General features: G+C 47.4%; 1 protein-coding gene across 5 annotated transcripts in view; it reads right to left on the reverse strand.

Annotated features, from left to right (window-relative positions):
- Positions 1-9641: 9641 nt before the first annotated feature.
- Positions 9642-25493, reverse strand: part of MGLL (monoglyceride lipase) — a 140588-nt gene continuing 124736 nt past the window's right edge. For all 5 annotated transcript variants that reach the window (XM_045024516.1, XM_045024517.1, XM_045024520.1 and 2 more), the window contains 3 exons: positions 24431-24520; positions 15651-15866; positions 9642-13790 (listed from right to left, as the gene is read on the reverse strand). In XM_045024516.1, the coding sequence (XP_044880451.1) occupies positions 13665-13790; positions 15651-15866; positions 24431-24520 (432 nt within the window). In that variant the 3' untranslated portion in view covers positions 9642-13664. The remainder of the gene's footprint in view (positions 13791-15650; positions 15867-24430; positions 24521-25493) is intronic.

The raw sequence follows: 25493 nt of genomic DNA on the forward strand, positions 1-25493 counted from the left end.
ATGCACTTAGAGGTTAGTTTATGATTCTGCTACTTCCTACTTGGCTTCAGAGAGCTTTGTTAAACAATTGTACGTGTCCTCCAGGTGTGTGCTGTGCAGTCCAGAGATGTGTGATGTCAGGACTCTGAGCTAATCTCCAATCCTCCTGCTCACATCAGGTTGCAATTGAATGCATCAGTAAAGAGTTGGCTTTTCCCTAGGCTCCATAGAACTGGGAGTCTGCACATAGACTTCTGTTAGCTAGGTCTGACTGTATCCGCTAGGTGGTGTGACAAAGTTTCTCCTCTACCTTGGTGGGTCCTGCACTTATTGGCAGATTTGCTCACCTCAGTGATCTTCCCCACAGTCTGGGTCAGCTTCTCCTGTGTCTGATCAGGAGTTGGGAGGTTTGGGGGGGAACCCAGGCCAGCCCTCTACTCCGGGTTCCAGCCCAGGGCCCTGTGGATCACAGCTGTCTATAGTGCCTTCTGTAACAGCTGCATGACAGCTACAACTCCCTGGCCTACTTCCCCATGGCCTCCTCCAAACACCTTCTTTACCCCCACCACAGGACCTTCCTCCTGGTGTCTGATAACGCTTGTACTCCTTAGTCCTCCAGCAGCTCTCCCTCTCAGCTCCTTGCACCTCTTGCTCCCAGCTCCTCACACGCACTTCCTCTCCGCTGGCTGGCTGGCTCCCTCCCTCCTTCTCCCCGCCTGCCCGCCCAGCTGACTGGAGTGAGCTCCTTTTTAAACCCAGGTGCCCTGATTAGCCTGCCTTGATTGGCTGCAGGTGATCTAATCAGCCTGTCTGCCTTAATTGGTTCTAGCAGATTACTCTAGTGCAGCCCCTGCTCTGGTCACTCAGGGAACAGAAAACTACTCATCCAGTGACCAGTATATTTGCCCTCTACCAGACTCCTGTACCCCACTGGTTTGGATCTGTCACAATGGGAATAAACATTGAGAGACTCTGATCATTGAGCATTGTGTAAAGGGGCAACTGACTTGGTGTCCCAGATCCTGAATGTGCAGTAATACCACTTAGTGCTTACGCCACCTTTCAGCAGAGCCTCTTCAAGTGCTTTGTCAAGCTGGGTCAGCATCATTATTCTCCCTCTTCCAGTGGAGGCAAAGAGGTGATGGGACTTGCCCAAGATCACAAGTCAGGACAGAGCTGGGAACAGAAGCGAGGTCTCCTGAGGTGCAGACATTTTTCATAAATGTGTTACAGAAACAGGCAGGACAGTTTCACAGGAAAACTGACTGGCAGGCACTTTGCCACACACAGCACAACCCAGGCATGTGGATATATGGTGCAAGCCTTTGCTTTTACACTATTGCTTCAATAAGCAGGGATGCTAACACCCTGCCCTGCTAGGTAGTCCGAATCTCCAAATCTATGTGCAGTGACGGTCACTGGCTTAAAGTCATGCTTTTTAGCTCCTCACAAAGTTTAAAAGGATGTTGGCCTGGCGCCTGCTGAGTCTGCATGTCGCTTTCCTTCCAGTGATCTCCCATTAGCTAAAGGCCTTTTCCCTTTTGTCTTCCTGCCAAGGCCTTACCTGAAGTGTTCAGGAAGAAGCATTTGCCTTAACTTTACTTTAAACTCCTTGAGCCTAGCACACTTATGTTCCCTTCTTATAGCACTTTATGGGTGAATTTCTCTTCTAGTATGTATTAAAGGGTGCTCGCTCCTGCTAGCCTCAGAGGTCTAGTCTCATCTCTTACCCAAGTCTGAACATCTGACTTCAAACACTGAAATGCATATGATGTGCCTAATCACCCACAATGGCTCCTCCTCTAGTCTCCATCAGCACAATGGAGCTACACTGACAGACAGCTGAAGATCGAGCCCTAATTCTTCTTTGTGAAACTGTCAGGATCTTAATGCCTCTATTTATGTCAGGACAATGCTGCACATGGGCAGAAGGGCAATTTTCAAATGTTAACAACTTGGTAGGATGACAAATGGGAATGAAGATATGGAGGTAGATATGACCACATCCGAGGTAGAAGCCAAACTCGACCAGCTTAATGAGACTAAATTGTGGGGCTCAGATAATCTTCATCCAAGAATATTAAAGGAACTGGCACATGAAATTGCAAGCCCATTAGCAAGAATTTTTAATGAATCTGTAAACTCAGGGGTTATACCGTATGAGTGGAGAATTGCTAACATAGTTCCTATCTTTAAGAAAGGGAAAAAATGTGACCCAGGTAACTACAGGCCTGTTACTTTGACATCTGTAGTATGCAAGGCCTTGGGAAAAAATTTGAAGGAGAAAGTAATTAAGGACATTGAGGTCAATGGTAACTGGGACAAAATACAACATGGTTTTACAAAAGGTCGATCGTGCCAAACCAACCTGATCTCCTTCTTTGAGAAGGTAACAGATTTTTTAGACAAAGGAAACGCAATGGATCTAATTTACCTTGATTTCAGTAAGGCATTTGATACGGTTCCACATGGGGAATTATTAGCTAAATTGGAAAAGATGGGGATCAATATGAAAATTGAAAGGTGGATAAGGAACTGGTTAAAGGGGAGACTATAATGGGTTGTACTGAAACGTGAACTTTCAGGCTGGAGGGAGGTTACTAGTGGAGTTCCTCAGGGATCAGTTTTGGGACCAATCTTATTTAATCTTTTTATTACTGACCTTGGCACAAAAAGTGGGAACGTGCTAATAAAGTTTGCGGATGACACAAATCTGGGAGGTATTGCCAATACAGAGAAGGACCGGGATATCATACAGGAGGATCTGGATGACCTTGTAAACTGGAGTAATAGTAGTAATAGGATGAAATTTAATAGTGAAATGTGCAAGGTCATGCATTTAGGGATTAATAACAAGAACTATTGTTATAAGCTGGGGAGGCATCAATTGGAAGTAACAGAGGCGGAGAAGGACCTCAGAGAATTGGTTGATCACAGGATGACCATGAGCCGCCAATGTGATATGTCTGTGAAAAAAGCTAATGCGGTCTTGGGATGCATCAGGCGAGGTATTTCCAGTAGAGATAAGGAGGTGTTAGTACCATTATACAAGGCACTGGTGAGACCTCATCTGGAATAGTGTGTGCAGTTCTGGTCTCCCATGTTTAAGATGGATGAATTCAAACTGGAACAGGTACACAGAAGGGCTACTAGGATGATCCGAGGAATGGAAAACCTATCTTATGAAAGGAGACTCAAAGAGCTTGGCTTATTTAGCCTAACCAAAAGAAGGCTGAGGGGAGATATGATTGCTCTCTATAAATATACCAGAGGAATAAATACCAGGGAGGGAGAGGAATTATTTAAGCTCAGAACCAATGTGGACACAAGAACAAATGGATATAAACTGACCATCAGGAAGTTTAGACTTGAAATTAGACGAAGGTTTCTAACCATTAGAGGAGTGAAGTTCTGGAACAGCCTTCCAAGGGGAGTAGTGGGGGCAAAAGACATATCTGGCTTCAAGACTAAGCTTGATTAGCTTATGGAGGGGATGGTATAATGGGATAGCCTAATTTTGGCAATTAATTGGTCTTTGACTATTACCGGTAAATATGCCCAATGGCTTGTGATGGGATGGGATCTGAGTTACTACTGAGAATTCTTTCCTGGGTGTCTGGCTGGTGAGTCTTGCCCACGTGCTCAGGGTTTAGCTGATCACCATATTTGGGGCCAGGAAGGAATTTTCCTCCAGGGCAGATTGGCAGAGGTCCTGGGGGTTTTTCGCCTTCCTCTGCAGTGTGGGACACAGGTCACTTGCTGGAAGATTCTCTGCATCTTGAAGTCTTTAAACCATGATTTGAGGACTTCAGTGGCTCAGACACAGGTTTGATACAGGAGTGGGTGGGTGAGATTCTATGGCCTGCGTTAAGAACCCAATAATAGTGGGAGATTTCAATTATCCTCATATTGACTGGGAACATTTCACTTCAGGACGAAATGCAGAGATAAAATTTCTCGATACTTTAAATGACTGCTTCATGGAGCAGCTGGTACGGGAACCCACAAGGGGAGAGGCGACTCTAGATTTAATCCTGAGTGGAGCGCAGGAGCTGGTCCAAGAGGTAACTATAGCAGGACCGCTTGGAAATAGTGACCATAATACAATAGCATTCAACATCCCTGTGGTGGGAAGAACATCTCAACTGCCCAACACTGTGGCCTTTAATTTCAAAAGGAGGAACTATACAAAAATGAGGGGGTTAGTTAGACAAAAATTAAAAGGTACAGTGACTAAAGTGAAATCCCTGCAAGTTGCGTGGGCCCTTTTTAAAGACACCATAATAGAGGCCCAACTTCAATGTATACCCCAAATTAAGAAAAACAGTAAAAGAACTAAAAAAGAGCCACCGTGGCTTAACAACCATGTAAAAGAAGCAGTGAGAGATAAAAAGACTTCCTTTAAAAAGTGGAAGTCAAATCCTAGTGAGGCAAATAGAAAGGAGCACAAACACTGCCAACTTAAGTGCAAGAGTGTAATAAGAAAAGCCAAAGAGGAGTCTGAAGAACGGCTAGCCAAAAACTCCAAAGGTAATAACAAAATGTTTTTTAAGTACATCAGAAGCAGGAAGCCTGCTAAACAACCAGTGGGGCCCCTTGATGATCAAAAGGAGCGCTTAAAGATGATAAAGTCATTGCGGAGAAACTAAATGGATTCTTTGCTTCAGTCTTCACAGCTGAGGATGTTAGGGAGATTCCCAAACCTGAGCTGGCTTTTGTAGGTGACAAATCTGAGGAACTGTCACAGATTGAAGTGTCACTAGAGGAGGTTTTGGAATTAATTGATAAACTCAACATTAACAAGTCACTGGGACCAGATGGCATTCACCCAAGAGTTCTGAAAGAACTCAAATGTGAAGTTGCGGAACTATTAACTAAGGTTTGTAACCTGTCCTTTAAATCGGCTTCGGTACCCAATGACTGGAAGTTAGCTAATGTAACGCCAATATTTAAAAAGGGCTCTAGGGGTGATCCCGGCAATTACAGACCGGTAAGTCTAACGTCGGTACTGGGCAAATTAGTTGAAACAATAGTAAAGAATAAAATTGTCAGACACATAGAAAAACATAAACTCTTGAGCAATAGTCAACATGGTTTCTGTAAAGGGAAATCGTGTCTTACTAATCTATTAGAGTTCTTTGAAGGGGTCAACAAACATGTGGACAAGGGGGATCCGGTGGACATAGTGTACTTAGATTTCCAGAAAGCCTTTGACAAGGTCCCTCACCAAAGGCTCTTACGTAAATTAAGCTGTCATGGGATAAAAGGAAAGGTCCTTTCATGGATTGAGAACTGGTTAATGGACAGGGAACAAAGGGTAGGAATTAATGGTAAATTCTCAGAATGGAGAGGGGTAACTAGTGGTGTTCCCCAAGGGTCAGTCCTAGGACCAATCCTATTCAATTTATTCATAAATGATCTGGAGAAAGGGGTAAACAGTGAGGTGGCAAAGTTTGCAGATGATACTAAACTACTCAAGATAGTTAAGACCAAAGCAGATTGTGAAGAACTTCAAAAAGATCTCACAAAACTAAGTGATTGGGCAACAAAATGGCAAATGAAATTTAATGTGGATAAATGTAAAGTAATGCACATTGGAAAAAATAACCCCAACTATACATACAACATGATGGGGGCTAATTTAGCTACAACGAGTCAGGAAAAAGATCTTGGAGTTATCGTGGATAGTTCTCTGAAGATGTCCACGCAGTGTGCAGAGGCGGTCAAAAAAGCAAACAGGATGTTAGGAATCATTAAAAAGGGTATAGAGAATAAGACTGAGAATATATTATTGCCATTATATAAATCCATGGTACGCCCATATCTCGAATACTGTGTACAGATGTGGTCTCCTCACCTCAAAAAAGATATTCTAGCACTAGAAAAGGTTCAGAAAAGAGCAACTAAAATGATTAGGGGTTTAGAGAGGGTCCCATATGAGGAAAGATTAAAGAGGCTAGGACTCTTCAGTTTGGAAAAGAGAAGACTAAGGGGGGACATGATAGAGGTATATAAAATCATGAGTGATGTTGAGAAAGTGGATAAGGAAAAGTTATTTACTTATTCCCATAATACAAGAACTAGGGGTCACCAAATGAAATTAATAGGCAGCAGGTTTAAAACAAATAAAAGGAAGTTCTTCTTCACGCAGCGCACAGTCAACTTGTGGAACTCCTTACCTGAGGAGGTTGTGAAGGCTAGGACTATAACAATGTTTAAAAGGGGACTGGATAAATTCATGGTGGCTAAGTCCATAAATGGCTATTAGCCAGGATGGGTAAGAATGGTGTCCCTAGCCTCTGTTCGTCAGAGGATGGAGATGGATGGCAGGAGAGAGATCACTTAGAATCATAGAATCATAGAATCTCAGGGTTGGAAGGGACCTCAGGAGGTCATCTAGTCCAACCCCCTGCTCAAAGCAGGACCAAACCCAACTAAATCATCCCAGCCAGGGCTTTGTCAAGCCTGACCTTAAAAACCTCTAAGGAAGGAGATTCCACTACCTCCCTAGGTAACCCACTTGATCATTGCCTGTTAGGTTCACTCCCTCAGGGGCACCTGGCATTGGCCACTGTCGGTAGACAGATACTGGGCTAGATGGACCTTTGGTCTGACCCGGTACGGCCTTTCTTATGTTCTTATGTTATGTTCTTATGTTGTGCAGGAGGTCAGACTAGATGATCATAATGGTCCCTTCTGACCTTAAAGTCTATGATTCTATGGTCATTGCGAACGTGAGGGTCTATTATTATTAATTATTTCTTTGTAGGCTAGTAGTGCCTATGGTTTGGATCTTGGCCGGGCCTCTCCTGCCCTTGGTGCTGCACATACGCACAGTGAGCCATCATCTCTGTCCTGCAGAGTTGGCATCCCATCAAACTGACCAGGGTGCTGGGGAAAGGGAACAGGAGTATCGTGATTTAACAGATTGGGGACTGAGGCCCAGAACTATTCAATGACTTGTTCCCGGTCACAAATCAGGTTTGAAATACTTCGACTACTCAAACCAGAGCCTTGAATTCTTAGGAATGCTGATTCAGCATTTCCCTTTCTACAGTAGCAGCAATAACAACTAGGGTTGCCAACTTTGTAATATTTAAGAACCAGACACTCCAGCAGGAGTGCCAGTACTTCCCCTGCCCCACCCTTTCCCCCATATGCCCCGCCCCCCTTCGCTCCCTCTTTCCCCCTTCCTCCGTTGCTCACTGCTTTTCCCCTCTCCACCCCCTCCCTGTGTGGGGCGGGCGGGACTTGCCTGCAGAGCCAGGCCTGGGAGCTGCAGCCACCTGATGCAGTAGGAGGTGACTCTGGCTGAGTAGAGTATGGCATGGATGATGACTCGGGGCCTGCAGTAATTGGATTTTGGGTGTCCAGTCAGTAAATCTGACCGGACACCATCAGTCCTCTTTTTAACCAGACTTTCTGGTTGAAAACTGGACACCTGGCCACCCTAGTAATAACATGTAGCAAGGACGTATGTGAAGTGAGTCCCATGAGTTCACTGTGTGTGTGGGGGGGGAGGGGAGGGGCTAGCACGGAAGCCTCTTCAAACTGGGTGACTCCCTGCTCTCCTTGGACAAAGATCCTCTAGTGCTGTTTGTAAATGGGGCTGGAGCATGAGAGGAAATATTTCTTGTGTTCTTGGCCATAACCCACCTCTCTGCCCGAGGTTGTGCAGCGATGTATGTAGGGCCCTGATCCTACAGCTCTCTTCATGTGGCTGGATCTCTTGGCCTCTATAGAGCCCCAGGGACTTCAGCAGGCTCTGTCTGGCACAGCAGGTTTGCACGTGCAGAGCCAGTTCCAGGATTGGGGCCTTAGTTTATAAAGGGGAGGCGCTCAAGTAGATGGGTAGGGGCTTTGGGCAGCCCCTAACGCTCTGAGGGTGCCCCTGGACTGTAATCAAAGGGCCAAGTGAACCTCAACTTGGGAACTACCAGCTTCCTAAACTTTTGTTCCAAAGGAGAACCCCCCAGTCTCCAAAGCCTGGTTCTGAGCTGCAGCCATGGCCAAAGGTAGTGTTTAAAATATTTCTACGACTGTAACGTTACAAACTCTTCTGGGTTGCTGTCAGTATTTGTAGAAAAACACCTCTCATGGGGTTAAAAACTAGTTTGGTAACTTTTAGCCCAAGTCATCTTTTCAAAGCTTTTTATAAGCCCTTGAAAACTGGCCTGTAGGGAAAGGTGAGCAGTCCCTTCCAGCGGGGGTTACTGCTGTGTAGTGAAGGCATTAGGGCAGGCTATTGGATTACGGGAGTGGCAGGGGCACAATCAGGATCCAGTCCCCATGGTGCTCGGGGTTGTGCAAACATGTAACAAAAGGACAGGCCCTGCCCTGGAACACTCAGGGCTTGTTTACACCTGGATTCCTTGCATCAGTGAAGCGTCTCTGATCCAAACCTGAGGGTATGTCCATGCTATAGTGGCACAGCTGCAGCTACGTCGCTGTAGTGGAGACACTTACTGCAGTGATGGAAGGGGTTTTTCTGTCACAACAGTAAATCCGCCCTTTTGAGAGGCAATCGTTAGGCTGACGGTCAAGCTAGTGGTGTCTATACTGGGGTTTAGGTTGACTTAACTACTTCTCTCAAGGGTGTGAATTTTTCATACCCCTGAGCGATGTGGCTAGGTCAGTCTAAGTTTTAGGTATAGACCAGGCTTAGGGCATGGCTACACTTGCAGTTGTAGAGCGCTGAGAGTTAAACCAGCCTTCGGAGACTGCAGCAGGGAAAACGCTGCTGAGTGTTTACACTCTCAGCTTCCAGCGCACTGGTGTGGCCCTATTAGCAGCTCTTGCAGTGTCACAAAGAGCAGTGCATTGTGGTAGCTATCCCAGCATGCAAGTGGTTGCAACGTCCTTTTCAAATGCGGGGGGTGGGGTGGAGTGTGACAGGGAGTGTGTTGTGTGTACGTGGGGGGAGAGAGAGTGGGTTTTTTGGGGGGAGAGCAGCAGCAGACCTCCCTCCCCCCCCTGCCTCTCTCTCACTCACTCAAAGCAAGCAGCATTCCTCAGTAATGGTTCCTTTGTCCCAGAGCAGATAAGCATCCGGCTGTCAGAAACGGAGCTTTGAAAGGGCATATCCACATTCCTACAAGTTCAAAACAATGACAAAAGTGGCCACTTGACGTAAGGGGATTATGGGACGTTTCCAGAGGTCAATCAGAGCGCAGTAATGCAACACCTCGTTCACACTGGCGCTGTGGCGCTCCAGCGGGGGCGCAGCAAACGTTATTCCTCTCACTGAGGTGGAGTACCAGGAGCGCTGTAGCCATGGAGTCAGAGTGCTCTACGTGTCTTGCCAGTGTGGACAGGGAGTGAGCTAGTGCGCCCAGGGCTCCTTTATTGCGCTGTAACTGTAACTTGCAAGTGTAGCCAAGTCGCTGGGTATACTGTGGTATAGCTACACTGGTGCAGACTTCCCCACCCCAAGTGTAAACTGGCCTTTACATTGCAGGTTTAGGACAAGATGACAAGTGGTAAGGTTGGTTGCACCTGCTATGTTGCTACACTGGAGATTGCTGTTCAGAACTATATCTGTGGCTCAACTATTCCCCCCCACCAAGCTGAAGTGTTTTAATAACCCCCTTCTTTCTATTGTTCTTTCAGTATAATCTGACGACGGCAGCAAATAACGCTCCCAAATACACCACATTCAGAAAACATAACTTTATTATTAGTTGCAATATACATTGTATTCCTTTAAAGAATCCTAAACTTGTACACACTTTTCCCACTGAAAATACATGTATGCACATGTGTATATATTGTATTAAACTGGAGCACAATGGAATGGCAGGCTCAGAAATTACTTGGAAAAATAAGTGATCTCTACAGGTTTATGTTGATGGTGTGCTAGGGTGACCAATATAAAAAGAGCAGGCTAAATAGAAAACTGTGTGCATTACACATTATGAGTATGGTCTTTCGATGCTATGCTTGGTACATGTGGTGATATATACAGTAGTTACAGACTACTATTGCTCGGTCATAAATGCATTCTATTCTCAGAGGGAAACTCTCCTCGTTTGCCTCAGCAGAGCGATCTGGAAGTTCATAAGGCCAGCAGTGCTCCCCCTCAAATGTCCCTGGGATTTGAAAATAAAGATTTAAATTACATTTCCACTGGTGGCAGATCTGCCTGCTGCTAATGAAGTTGCTCAGGAAAGGATTTCCACTAGGGCCTGGTGGAGACTAAATGTGCCAGTTTAAACCAGTTTGGACCTGTGGCAATGGATCAACGAGAGCAGCAAGAGTTTAAATGTGGGGCGGATCCCTACTTGCTGTCCATCAGTGTGACACAAATGACCTCACTAGAGCTATGCTGATTTACACCTGCATCTTGGAGTCTTTATTCAACAGAACGGTCATTTACACCAGCTGAGGGTCTGGCTCTGTTTCTATATTAAACAGTGAGATTTGAGTTCTATTCAAGTCTATTAGAAACTAGCCCTCAATTTCTCAGCTGGTCTTCCCGAGGCCCAATTTCCCAAAAGACAGTGCTTCAGAAAATGGTCTGAAAGCAGCAGCAAGCTCAGCTGTGTCAAATGTCATCCGAACATTTTATTTTCAAACACAGTGTCCCCTGCCTGGGTGACCTCGCTGAGCTTAGCTGGACAGAAGGACAGGTTTTCTTTTCATCATGCTCGTTTTCTTCTTATATATTGCTTCCAAGCTCCGGAGGAAAGCAGCTCTCTCTCAGGCTGAAGAATAGAACTGATCAAAGGCACTGACCCCAGGCCTTCCTATGGCCACACACAGGTTCTAGGGAGCAGCAGGGCCGTGCCCATCACGCTGTAGGGTTAGTTCTTTTTTTCAAGTGCTGGTTCATTTAGGATTCTCTCCTCTCCCCTCAAAAGAGCTCAGCACTCAACTAATTCTGCTCCAATTTAAGTCAATGGTAGCAGACTCAGGACAACATTGGGAGCGTTTGAAAATCATACCTTCTAATCACCTCTTTTTATTTATAAAATACTTCTCGTACTCCCCATGTTACCCTAGCACACATCCCTGCGTGATTACACCTACCCTAATGCATGCTCGAGGCCTAAGAGGTAGGCAGGGTCTCCCACCACTGTAATGTCTCCAGGCTCCCCATCTCATGGTTACTGTGTGTGGGAGGGACTGACCTATAGGAGAACAATGCTGCAACAAGTTCTTGAGCGTGCAATGCCTGAGCTTCACCTTGCGTTGATACCCAAAAGCCATTGTAGGGGGTTTACAGTTGGTGGTGGTAGCAGTTGATTGGCTGGAACAGGGTTTTAAATTCAAGTCCAGCTGAACTGCTGAGATCTATAATGATTTCTCAGATTGCAGCCAGGAAGCCAGAGCTGTACAAATGCCAGAGCCAAACTGTAAAGAACAGCATTTCTGATTAGATGCACTACACAGTTGCAAGCACAAAGATGACTTCCATTAACTTCTCAAACCCTTATTAAAGAACAGGTCTGAGCTTATGATGCTTATTGTTATTGCACAAGGTTACCTTTCCTGAGTCCTGCCAGAACGGGTTTCAAGGGGAAGTGAAATATTGGTGTAATAGTGGTACATTGCCTTACGAGCCACTGAAGCAGCAGCAATCTCTCATGATGGGAATACTACCCTATTCTCCTCCAGGGCAGAGTTGGAAAGGGAGCAGCGAGGACCTGTGATAGCTCCAGCTGCTGTATAATGCCTGTATAGGACACATGCCCCCTCTACAGTGGGAGCCATGGAGGATACTTGCTTTTCTCTGTGGTGACATGCTTCCCCCATCCTCTGCAGAACTTTGATGGACTTATTGTTGGAACACCTAACGGAGTGGGAGGAAAAAGCTAAACTCCCTCCTGCATGTGGGCAGAGGCCTGTTACTAAGGGCATGTCTGCATGGGGCATTGCTTGGCAAAACTATCCTGGTACAATTATACCAGTATAACTGATCTAAGAGTGTCCACTGGTATAACTGTGTGGACACTTGTATGTTTAAACACAGGGAGTTTATACTGGCATAACCACAGTGGTATAACAGTATAGTTCTGGCAGTAGATTTCCCCGTGTAGACGAGCTGTAACCCAACTACCAGAAGACAGGCTAACAGGTTGATGCAAGCTCACTTGCCATGTGAGTGAGTTTTCACATGGAAAGTTCTCCTAGAAGTCCTCCTCTAGCCTTGCTGGTATGAAAGACGAGTCAGCTCTGGCACTTGGATCTGTAGCTTCCAATCAGTATCAGAATCTGCTGGATTTACAAACTTTCTGGTGGCAGCTGACCTCGTGGTAGTTCATTAATATCCTTCTGTACAGCTTGTTCTATGTAGCCCCACTATTCAGATACAGATGTTTGGCTACCTAGTGTGCTCTATGATCTGCTTTTAACTGCCCACCTACCTCTCAGGAGCAAGTGTGATCCTTCATTGCCACCCAGCTAAGACACAGTTGCTAAATCTAGGAGAATAACCCAAAAAATGACCATTTCACAGAATTAGAAGTGCTTGTAGGGGAACCTAATAACATTATGAGTCTCTTAGTAAATAAGTGGACTGTGAGGGTACATGTCAGCCATCTCAATGCCCTTCCCTTCACTAGATGTTCTGAGCTTGACTAGCATTTCTAGCCGTCTCCACTGATGAGGGGGAAAGGCCAAATGATTGCTGTAGAGTAGTTATGAGAGGCATGGACCATGGTGGAACAACCTTGCCATGGCTACCACAGTGCAGGGGTGAGGACAGTTAGCTCCTTCTTCAGACTCTGCTCCCTTCCTCAGTGACAGCTCTCTGAGCCGCCAAAATACACATCATATAGTATATTAATATTTCCTCTTAAATAAAATTTTGACTTTACATCTTAAGTATCAGTAGCACAAGTAATTTTTTTAAAAAAGCAGCCCCTAGGAATATTTATAGAGTAGCTCCTCTTGCAGAGGGGAGAGGGTTTGGTATCTGGAAGTCACATGGTTTGTGTGTGCTTAGTAGGTTTTAAGTATCTTATTCTACATTAGTCCTTCTCCTCTGTGAACTCTGCTCTGGTGCTGGGAATTAAAGAGCTGTTAAACAAGTCTTTCTAGAGTGCAAACTGGTAGGGTAGGTCCCTACCCTTCAGACCTCATGTGCTAAAAGAGGTTGCTTCAAATTGGTTTGACCTAGAAAATTAGCTTTTCAACCTTCAAGTATGGAATTATTCCTCTCTCCCCATCCCCAAGCTTTCTTTGCTAACTCTCTCTAGTGTTCCCTTCTCAAGGATAAAGACTTCTTATACAGTATGTTCTGCAACTGCGGGAGCAGGGAAAGGGACCGTACTCCGCAGGAGTAGAAACAGAATGAAATGAAAGATGCAGAACTACTGAACATTCCCAAGATTATTGCAGAATAAAAACAGCCTTGGCACATCAGGAATTCCAGAGAAAACAAAGAACATGGGTGGTGGTGGTAGTGGTGGGGATTTTCTGAACAGGAGCCTTGTAGTACAATAACCAACCTGGGAAGTTTTCAGTGACAACTTCTGCTGCCATAATCCCCTTTCCTGCTTTAGTGCAATGGCCTCTTTAAATGACTGAGTGGTGTCTCCCTCCTATGTGACAGGAATGTCTTCATAGCAAAGTATCCTAAGAGTCCCTCTAAGTTAAATCTTTTCCAGAGAGACTTTTTAAAAACAAACAAGCAAGCAAAAACTTCCATCCCCAGAAGACCATTGAGAAGGTAACAAGTCGGCTTAAGTGTGGCTGGGTCCTCCAGCTGCTGAGACCTTCTGACCAATCCATGTTAGTATTTCCTTAAACACAGCAGTGCTGACCTCAGGCAGCTCTTTATGGAGAGCATGATAGGCCTCGTCATACACCTGCAATCAGAGAAAGAACACAGGTTCAGACAAAACCCCCAAGAACAAAGCAGCCCTTAGGTCCCACTCGCCAGTGCCCGCACATGTCTCGTTGGTCTTCCTGTATTTCTTAGACATGGTGAATGATGAAAATTAAGGGACGCCACCAACTCGAGATCTAGTCTGGTTCAGCAAGGGAGTTAACCTGGGAAATCCTGTTTCACACCTGTCCGCCCTGCACAGGTTTGAGCTGTTGCAATCACAATTCCTTCTCCTCCTGCAGTTCTTTATGCTCCCTCTCCATGTGGGGAAGACTCACCAACAGGAGAATGTGACATATGATCACAGGTTCAAAAATGGCCTCTGACTTTGGGTTCCTGATTTGAGACACCTTTCTTCAGCAGTGCTGAGCACCCGAAGCACTGACTGACTTCAGCTGGAGTTGGGAGTGCTCATCACCTTTGGAAAAACCAGGCTCCAGGGCCCAGAGCCACAAAAGTATTTAGACACCTAAACTCATTTGGTGCTTAAGTTTCCAGGTACTAGTTCCCTCTGTGCTTAGGCTTTGGCCTCTGGGCATTTGCACTGCTGTCTCACTCTAGGCCTCCGTCCACCTAGCTCCTGCCTGAGCCCTGGAGCAACTCACAAACTGGGGGAAGGTGGGTGTTTGGCTGTCTAAGTCGCATGCAGGACCAGACCCTGTAGGTGGCCTCTGAGCACTGGATCCTGAGTCTCCCACCTCCTAGGTAGGCAACCTAACCACTGGACTTCAGAGTCATTCTCCCTACCTCCCTCTCTGTCTCTGGAACAATGATTGTTCCACTGTGGATAAATACTTAAATAGTCATTGGGCCAGAGAGAGGGAGAGAATAACTCTGTAGGCCAGTGATTAGGGCACCCACCTGGGAGAGGGGAGAGCCAGGCTCCAGTCCCCCTGCTCCCACCATTCTCTTTGATTATTTATCCATAGTGGAAGAGCTTCAAGAGGAGAGAGTGCCCCATGCTGCTCCACACCCTCTGTTGCAAGGGGAGTTTAATGGTGCAAACTCTGGAGATGGCAGTGATGTTATCAAACCTAGACCCGCCGTGCCCAAGCAGAACATTCCTTTGCCTAGTGCCCTCTAGTAAGGGAATCAAAGCCATGCAGACCCATTGTCGCTCTTATTTTAATCCCTATACAGTGTGTATGCTGAGAAGTACAAGTCTCTTGCGAGGGCTGCTTTCATGCACGTAAGCAGTGGATACAACCATTCCCTCAGAGTCTCACACCCGCCTTCTCAGTCCGTGTATCCAGTGAGCCAACTGTAGCATATCAAGCTTCCAAACCAACGAGAGGCAGGAAATATTAATCACACCGTTGGCGTGTAAACGCAACGGGAGGCGTTCCCGCAACCCCGTGTGTAATTTCACTCTTTTGATGCCTGGTATAGATAGTTATTTTTCTGACCACAAAAGCTTTTGCTTGGTCTCCCCGTGTCCCTTTCAAGCTCATTCATGTGCTAACAATTGGTTAATCAGCTGTGTGCTCTCTCCAAATGAGCAGATGCGGAATGGCTTTTGTTCAGTTGCTTTTGGAATGTTCTCGCTGTACCTTTACACCGTGAGGTGGGCTTGACGTGAAAGCAGCCTGCCCTGTCGCAGAGTTTGGGGGCACTGGGTTACCTGGTTAGGAGCCCAGTCCTGGAATGTGCCAAGTTCTTTCAACTCCCTTGGGTGTTCAGCACCTCCCAGAATTGGACACTTTCCCATGCTCTGCACTCTGTCAACTGCACCTGGCACCTGCTCTGACAGTGACTCAGTCAAATCCTTAAGCCTACACTGAGCAAAGCAGAGGCTGATATGCACAACATTACACCCTTCAAATACAAGAAGCAAGGTGACCTTGAGTGTTTTGTCCTGACTCTGCACGGTGTCCATCAGTAAGTAGGAACCTTTGATGTCGCAGAGCTTGTCGGGCAAACCATGTAGCACCAGGATTGGCAGAGTCAATTTAGGCAGGGATCGCTCTATTTTGGCAACGGCATTCATCAACTGGATGACAAAGGAGATCTTCATGCCCCCATGGTAGACCAGGGGGTCTGAGGTGTAAGATTCAACCTATTGGGGAGAGGGAGGAGAAAAATCATTGTCAGCAACAGTCTGTTCTGAAAATGCAAGGCAGAGCCCTTCATGTGTGATGAGTCTGTTACTGTCTATTGCTTAGGCTACCCATGTCCCACCCTTAGTGGGCTCCTGTGCCATTTCACCCTCCATCGGGGTAGTCCATTATTTTTTGTCAGGGTCCAAATTTCTTGGTTGAGGTATAGTCAAGGTCCAGACTCCAGAGAAAATAATAAAAATAATAAATAAATAGATCTTGAGGTCCATTCAAAAGTGCCTGGTGGTCTGGATTGGCCCACGGTCTGCCTATTGACTACCCCTGCCCTAGAATGATAACCCCAGTTAGCAGCCAGGGCCCATCATCTCTTGTGCAACTGGAAACTGGGCTACTCCAAACTCCTCTCTTACACCACTGAAAAATGTTCATGAGTCAAAAATGCTGGGGCAGGCAAACAAGCAGCATCAGTCAATGACTTTGCCCAAGGCAGCTCCTTTTTGCACGTACTCATGCTCTGCCCTGGTCTCCTACCACTCAAAGGAGGAAGCCTTTTTTCCCCCATAGGAAGTTTTTCATTCTGCTTTATTGCAAAGATGATATTGATACAAACGATTCCTGAGTACCAGTTCTGTCTCTGGTGCTGAGTGGCCCTGCCATGAGTCACTTTATCTCTTTCCCTCAGTTTCTCCATCTGCAAAATGGGGATAAAGATATTTACTTGTCTCGCAGGAGGGTTGAAGGTACTGATTAGCTCCTGCTTCCAACGCACTACTAAGATGAGGAGCTCTGTGCTGGTGTTAAATGTGTATGTGGAGATGGTGCCTGCAAAGATGATGGGTCTCGACAAGTCGTGCTGCCTTGAGCCCAGTGGAGGCTGCTCTGCTCAAGCTGGAGCATTGCCTATTGGGGCCTGTAGTCTCCATGGGCCACCCCTCTGCATTAAAGATGAAGATAACTTCAATCTGCACACTCTATGCGGTCACTATGTATGGGCCCTGAGCTCCTGATTGGGCAAAGTTTTCCTTAGTTTAAACTATGACATAAAGTGCCAGTAGTCTTCCCCTCCCCCCCCCCCCCCAAAAAAAAACCCCAAACCCAAAAAAACCACATACCCCATAATTTCACTTGCAAATTTTTATCCTTCTATTACAAGCTGGCTAAGAGCAGAGAGTCAGCACGAAAAACCTGAAGTGATGAGAGTGCTGAAAACGAGGCACTGCACTAATCAGCACAGGGTCTGGGAGCTAGGAATGGGTCGTTACTGCATCAGGCATATCTACAGTAAATATTTGTATGTTGTGTATATAGAGAAACGAGCGTTGGCAGCCTACGCAGGCTTTACCAGCTCAGTCTTTGCCAGAGCATTTTGATTATAGGTAGATCCCTGGCACAGCAGCCGATTCCTCTGAAGTCTGATGCGGTTTTAAAAAAAATTGATCATCATTTATTTGTAGGTTGGCTGAAGGAAGCCTCATTTTTCTTCTCTAAGGCAGCGTTTCCCACAGGGTGGGTCCTGAGCCACCAGTGGGTCGCAAGAAGGTTCTAGATGGGTCGCCACAACCAGGGCTGGATTACCCCATCACCGGGCCCTGGCCCAAAGCAAACGTACACTTCTCCTAGCTCGGTGCGGAGGGGAGACTCCAGTGGGGGAGGGGGGTGTTCGAAAGCAAGCCTGCCCTGCTCTCACCCCGCACCGATAGCGCCTGCCCTGCGGGGCTGGGCATCGCTCCCCACTCTGGGCGTTGAGACCTAGTGCATGAGGTCGCAGCGCCACTCGGGCTTCACACGGCTGCCTCTCCATGATGAAAGGGCAGCCAGGTCAAACTGGGTGACGCTGCACTCGTGTGTGCCAAGTTGCCATGCTCTCAGCAGGGCGCTACACCCAGGCCTGTGGGGCAGGAATCATTGCTGTGGGCTCTGTATGGGGCAGGCTTGCTTTTGTACACCCTGGGCCTCCTCTCCTCTCTGCACCAGGCCATGATTAGGGGGGTAATGCCAGGGTGGAGGGTGCCTATGTGTAATGATGGGTCCTACAAAAAGCAGTTGGTGGGTTAGTATGAGTCCATTCAAAAATAACCCCCCTCCCCCGCTCTGGTAACAGTTCAATAGACACCAAAGTACAATGAATTATTTGGCAGCTGACACGCCCCTCGTAAAGTCAGTCAATTACAAAGATAGTTATTCTAACCGATGAAGTGTTTTAAAATGTGCCCATGGCACCCTGCACTAATTCCAATGAGCGCACAGGTTAGTCTAAACTCCCTCCTTACTGTGCTTACACAGACACCACATCTGAGAATTAGAAGGCTCAGAGATCGATTCTCTGCCCCAGTCCGGTCTCTTTGACAGGCTCAGGTGGCACAAAGGGAGTGGAAACCATCGTCCTTGTTCTGGATACTGCCCATGTGGGGGCGGGGGGGAGTCCCCAGTGGATGTAGAGCCAGCCTCCCTCCCCACCACTCTTAGCACAAGAGGTGTGTTGGAGAAGGGACGGAATGGCTAGGACACAATGCACTCCAGCAATCCCTAGTTGGTGGGTGCTCTTTAGAGGAGCATAGCCAGCAGGCACAAGTTAGAGTGGCCCTTAGGCTGCGCTAATCTTTGCCAGGGCTGGCCCAGAGAATCAGGGAGATGTAATTAGCTGCCTGATGCCCCCTGCTTGGCTGGCCCAAGTGCAGGAGAGAATCTGCCATCAGTATCCAACTCAGGAGCAGCTCCTCTACTCATTCGCTGACTGAGCCTAATTCCATAGATTATTTTAGCAAGGCGATTATTTTCCTTTCCTTCTCCTAGCTGAGTTCTCACGAACGAAACAGTCTAAGGGTACGTCTATACTGCACTTCTGTCAATAAAACTTGTGTCAGTCCGGGGTTTGAAAAAATACCCCCCGACCAACAAAAGTTTACTGATGGAAAGCACAGGACTGGACAGCGCGTTGTTGGTGGGAGATCTTATTTTGCTGGCATGAGAGCTCTCTCCTGCTGGCAAAGAGTGGCTGCCCGGGAGACCTTACAGTGGCACAGCTATGCCACTGTAAGGTACGCAGTGTAGACCTAGCCTAGGAAGAACCCTCATTCTCTGCTGTGCTGATGGTCTGGAGGGTGATTACAGACTTGGCGAGAGAGAGAAGTCTTACTCGGAGCCCTGAAGCTCACCAAACTTGGGCTCTGGGTGACCCCTGCAGAGAGCAGGCTTCATAGGAATGGTCCTGCCACTGAGACCTCCATGCTGCAGAGCTTGGAGAGCTCAGCCCCAGGAATGGAGAAGAGTGACCCACATTGCACCAGTCCTGATGGATTATAGGAAACGAGAGCGAATCAGTCAGACCGCTAGGTCCCTGCCCATTTACTTGTGAATGTTGTCCCTGGTTATCCCAGAGGCGAGCCTCTGATTGGATTAATTAAGAGTGCCAGCATCCATGTGACTTCACTGGTAGTATGAGATCCTTTTCCTGACCATGCTGGTGCAGTCTGGCTTCTCCTCTGGAATCACTTAAACTTCTTTCAAACAGCTTACTCTGCTGGAGACAGCAAAGGGTCTCTTTTAGAGCCCCGCACAGGGCTATTTTTTAATCCCGCTCCCGCTATTATGACAGCGGGTCCTGCAAGACCCATAGGATTCCAGACCCGCTGCAGGGCTCTAGTCTATTTCCCCTGCCATGGCAGGTCCATAATCCCCATTACTGGAAACTCAAGTTATGGGCATGCTGGAGTGGACCCTGAAGTGAGGGGCAGTTACTGGAGGGGAGACAAATGCAGTATGGCTCCCCTCATCCTGATGACACATCCACCCTGAGGGTCTGAGACCTAGCCCCTGGGAAATGCTTGGAAGATCCCACTGGGGAGGTGAAATGCTGGCTGAGGTTGAGCTGTCAGGGCCTGATCCGAGGAGGCGGTAAACATCCTCGACTCCCAGAGAAGTCAATAGGAGCTGAGCATGCTGAGCACCTCACAACATCTGGCCCTCAGTCGGTATCCACATAGACTCTTCAGTGCCTGGAAGTCTTCTCTAGAACAGCTCTGAGGTTGCACCATGGCTGCTGTAGGTACCTCTAACCTCCTCTGCATCCCCTACAGGCAGGCAGCCTTTTTTCAGTGGGACTACACTCTCGTGAGATACAGCCCTGCTCATTTTAAATATCTGTCCTGTTCTGTAAACTGTCTCACTCCCGAGAGAGGCTGCATTTCATGAGAATAAACTGCCCTGCCTGTGAACGGGCTCATGGAAAAAGTTACAGTTTGGCTTCTGGAACACCCAGTGCATCTAATTTTGTCAACTCTCACTTTAGCAGCTGGTAACCTGACATTTTCACCCAAACCCATTGACTTTTCATCTGCAATTTAAACAACAGCACAGGGTTCCTCTGGCTACTTAGCAACTGGCTTCAGCCTAATCTGGGAGTTATTTGTTTGGAGCTGTGTCACAGCACTGCACTAAGGCAACACAGCTTTGAGGGTTTTTTTTTTTTTTTTTACTGAAAGCAACAGATGAAGGACTCCGGGAAAAAAATCAAGAGGGGTGGGTGGCTGGATTGACAGACGTTGCCTTCCCATGGAGTAAAATAATGTAGATTAATTCATATGAGCTGCCCCCTTCCCCGCCCCCGTGTAGTGCCATAAATGCCAAGAGATGGCCTAATGGGTTTCTTCCTTTTTTTTTCCTTTCCCCCACCCCAAACAAGGAATTTTTAGCTACTGAACAGCAGACAAATCTTTTTTGTGTAGATGGGGGGTGAGGGGATCTTTGAGAATGATCGACATTGTGAGAGGGATAAAAACAGCTCATGAAAAACAATCCTTATCAGAAAGTTAATGATCTGTGCATGGGGCGAACGCACTGCACAGGGCATGTCTTGGTGAAAGGAGGAGGAAAAAGGGAGAAGGCTTTATCTTGAGCCTTCAAAAGAAGATAGAGAAAAGGGGAAACCCTTCTACTGTGCAGCAGGGCAGCTCGTAATGGGGCAGAGGATGAGGTTTAAAGAAATGTTCTCTAGAATGCTGGGTGTGCTGAGGATTAGTTGCAGGGAGGGATAAGAGAAATTGGGGTGACCTTCCAGGCTCCGCATCACTCTGTCCACCTCAATCTCTGCTCTTGTTTCTTAACACTCCCCCCTTGCCCACCTTCGCTCTGCCAGTGAATCCTGACTCACAGGGCCGCCCAGAGGATTCCGGGGGCCCGGGGTCTTCGACGGCGGGGGGCCCTTCCGTTCCGGGACCCGCCGCCAAAGTGCCCCGAAGACCCGCGGCGGGAGCCCCCCGCCGCCGAATTACCGCCGAAGCGGGACCCACCGCTGAAGCGCAGCCCGGTCTTCGGCGGTAATTCGGCGGGGGGGGGGGCGGGGGTCCCCGCCGCGGGTCTTCGGGGCACTTTGGCGGCAGATCCCGGAACAGAAGGGGCCCCCCGCCGCCGAAGACCGGGCTGCGCTTCGGCGGCGGCGGCGGGTCCCGCTTCCCGCCCCGGCCCCAGCCTCTTACCGGAGCGCGTCTCCGGCCGAGCCCCTGAGCCCCGCCCCGATCCGAGCCGCGTGGTGAGGGGGCGGGGCTGTGAGCTCCACGCCAAGCGGAGGCAGCTGCCCCGCCCCCTCCCCACGCCGCTCTGAGCGGGGCGGGGCTCAGGCCCCGTTGGAGCTCCCAGCCCCGCCCCCTCACCACGCGGCTCGGATCGGGGCGGGGCTCAGGGGCTCGGCCGGAGACTCGGCGCTTGATGCGCTGAGGCTCCAGGAGAGGGGCGGAGGCGGGAGCCTCCGCTCTTCTCTTGGGGGCCCCTGCGGAGCCCGGGGCCCGGGGCAAATTGCCCCCTTTGCCCCCCCCTCTGGGCGGCCCTGCTGACTCATCTCTTCCTTTGTGCCTTCTCCTGCTCTCATGTCTGCACTCTCTGTCTGTTTAGGAAACCTGGGTCACCTCTGCCTCCTTCCTCCGTTTCCTGTTCTTCTTTCGTTCCTAGTTACAGCTAGCAGGGCCCCGCTTTCCAGGATAGATCCCTTGGACAGTGTCTGCATAGTGGATCTGGTCTAAATATTTGGATCAGGTTCAGTCCATTGATCCTTTCCAGCCCTGGCTCGGGGTGGGGTCTGTAGAATCCATCACAACGGCCACCTGTTTTTTTTTTTTTTAAAAGATTCTCTTCAAGACAGAACCATCCACCAGGTCTCCTGGTGCATTTGGTGTTGCCCATCTATTTAGACCAGTGATCCCCAACGCATGGCTCCCGTGGGGCATTTATGGGCGCCCGCCTACTGACAAAGGAGTGCTTCCGCTGGACAACCCACCGCCAAGGAGCACGGCCGCTGGACAACCAGCCGCCGAAATGCCGCCGAGAAGCGGCAACGCCAAGAAGCTTCGCCGCCAAAATGCTGCTGTTTCTCGGCGGCATTTCGGCGGTGATGCTTCTTGATGACGCCGGTTCTCAGCGGCATTTCGGCGGCTGGTTGTCCGGCTCCCACCACACTCTTCTGGGAACATGAATATGCTATCGCAACAGAAAGGTTGGGGACCACTGATTAAGCTCTTCTGGGCAGGGGCTGCATCTTTCCTTTCCATCTTGCACAACACTAAGCATGCTGTAACAATATTTAGCACGTTCTTAGCATCTTCCATCTGAGGACAAACCCCTTCAAGGTAGGTATTTTTACAACCATTTAACAGATGGATAAACTTTGGCACGGTGAGTTTAAGTAGTCACGTAATAAGTCAGTGGCAGAACCAGGCAGGGAAACCCAGGAGTCCCTGCTGTAACAGCCACAGTACGCTGTCTCCTAATATATAGGCTGTGGCTTTGATAGATCTTTTACTTTATAAACCTGGTACCACTTATCCTTTACAACCTAGGAGTATAATTCTTCCTTCATATGATTTTATTGTACCTCTTCTCTCCTCTGTTATTACTTACACAAAGAATTATTGGTAACACCTTCCATATGATGGAACAAAGCAAGTATGATGGTGTTCCTATAATAATGGAAACTGACTGTATTTATTTATTTACCTATGTATATTTTGTACATCTTTGTTATGATAAGGCTTACCAAAATATCTGAGGACATATACATTACAAAGTGGATGTATACTAATGCTTTCTATGTTGGTTCTTATACTGTGTCCAGTATCATGGAATTGCTGCATTTGCCCTATCTAATTCTCTCTTCTCTAGCTGAAAAATCTCAAAGAGCTTTTCAGTTGTGATGTTTTTAACCCAGTGAAGTATTAATCCCCTTTTAGAGGCAAGGAAACTGAGACACAGAAAGAATAAGTCACTTGACCAGAAAATCTGTGTCAGAGCCAGGTACAGAAGAACCCAGGCGTCCATGTGGTTTATCCACAAGACCAGTCTTCCTTCCAATTTACCTAAAGGGCAATTTGGCAAGTTGAGTGTGCAATCAAAAGTTAAGTGTACTGTAATTTAAATCTGTATTAACACCCTCTTTGCTCCTTATCTAGTCAGCCTGCTTTCTGATGTCAGCATGGACAGGGACCCGCCTAGCCACCCACAGCTGGGGGATTCATTCGCATCTATTTAAAATAAGAATCCAGCTCATCTAGCCAGTCAGAGACATTGAAAAATTACAGCACGCCTCGGGGGCACGTGGGCTGCCACAGAAGTAAGCATTCACTACACTCACAAAGCACTCCTGCTCTTTAGAGACCCTTGGGTGACATCTTCTGTCATTCCAGTTGATCTTAGAAATGAACTAAAATCCTGATTTGTGATCCCTTCCCAGACACAGCTGTTTCATTCACTTTTTTCCTTCCTCAGCAGTGCGAATACAAATCTAAGCCTACATGTGGCTGTTTTGTACTGAAAGGTGTGGGAGCCTTTTTAGTTGTGCTGCTGCAGCAGTTGCCAAGACATCTGGTTTTACCAGTATTGCTGAACCAGGCGGTCTATAAGCAGGAGGAGGGGTGTGGCTTTTCCACACAGCAGCCTGGTCCCACAAGCCTTGACTAGACTGGCAAAAATGAGGGCCTACAATTCACAATGGTAGAAGCTCTAATTAGTTAGTTACAGTGGTTAAACGATGGGGCAGGGACCATCTTTGTACAGCACCTAACACCATGGGGTCCTGCTCTATGACTGAAGTTCCTAGCCACTATCTCAGTACAATACAAATAATAGTAAGTGTAGCTGAGACTCAAGCATCTTTGCTACTGTATTTGTGTGAAAAGCAGATTTAGACAACACAGTCTTCAAAGTGTCTGAGCCCTGTTTAAACTACAGTTTCTATCACTGCTGCCCCCTTGGAGCTGCACTTGGTGGTGAATGATGGGTCCCATTTTTTTTTTGCCATTGTGACCATCACACAGCCCAGATCTTAGATCTCCTGCCCAGAACAGGACATGGATGCAGAGTGCACTGAACTGGTGACTGAAGTTCCAGACTGGACTAGTCAGCGTATGAGCCAAATTTTCTGTTGGTGTAAATGGGCACAGATATTGACTGTAAGGGCATTTCACCCATTTCCACTAGCAGAAAATTTGGCTCGAGGTGTTTAGCCCCATTACAGAGGGCCAGCGGTGGGGCTATGTACCACCGTTCCAATGCCTTAAAATGATATTAACATCCTCACCTCCTTTTTGTTCCGGGAAACCACATTTGGGTCTATAGCTCCCAGCGTCAGATTTGGTAGAACAAAGTTGAGCACTTTAGCTGCAAAAACCTGTGGGAAATGAATGAAATTAATTAACTGGGAAGCAAGGAGAAGAAATATGTGAGCCAAAGCCTCAGCTGGTATAAACTGGCATAACATAGCACCACTGAAGTCAAGAGAGTGTCCCGACTTGACACAGGCTAGGGATTTGGCCCTATAGTTACAAAACTGTCACGAAACCAAAGAATTTGGATATCCACCGGCATCAATTACAAGAATGGGCACAATACTATGAAATACTCACAACCGCCCTGATATTTAAAATAAACGATACAAAGTGTTTGAAGCGTCAGTTAATATCTCATTGGGGGTTACATACTACACTTGATCTTAGCCAAAAGGCATTTCTTCCCCTTGCAGATGAGAGATCAAGTCAATGTGGGAAAGGCCTGGCTTAAGCAGCCTGCTAAGGGCCATTGTTTTATGGAGCTGGTGGTATCACTGCTGCTGCTGCCCCTTCCTACCATCACTCAGTTCTGATTTCAGGCTGCAGCACTTAAGTGATATTCTGTGCAATTTACAGTACTTGCCTAGGCTGGACTCTCTTTGCTAAGCACATTCTCCAGGGAGTCTGCAAATAAACAACAGTAAAATATGTATGCATTGACTAAGGAAATCTATCGCTTGCTTGTCTCCTGGGAATCAAACACAAAAACGTTCAGCAGCCTGAGCTTGAAAGCACTAGCATGAGAAAGAACATCCTTTATATCAGTAACATTCCACAATCCCCGCCCCCAATGCAAGATTCTTATCTGATCTTTGATAACTGTCTTATAATTAAGTGGTCACCGCTTAGAAAAGATGACAATGTGTAATTGGCCTTTGTACTATTTTACTGTATCCACAGATACTACCTGCAAGATTAATTTGTAATCTGCATACTCTGCTTGTGTTTGAAAGCATAGACTGTAATCCATTACACAGGATTGTCCGATACTCTTGTATCAAAGATACTATCCAAAGGAAAATTACCAGGCTGAAA

Source organism: Mauremys mutica, chromosome 7 (assembly GCF_020497125.1).
Source record: "Mauremys mutica isolate MM-2020 ecotype Southern chromosome 7, ASM2049712v1, whole genome shotgun sequence".
In the NCBI taxonomy this organism is placed as follows: Eukaryota; Metazoa; Chordata; order Testudines; family Geoemydidae; genus Mauremys; species Mauremys mutica.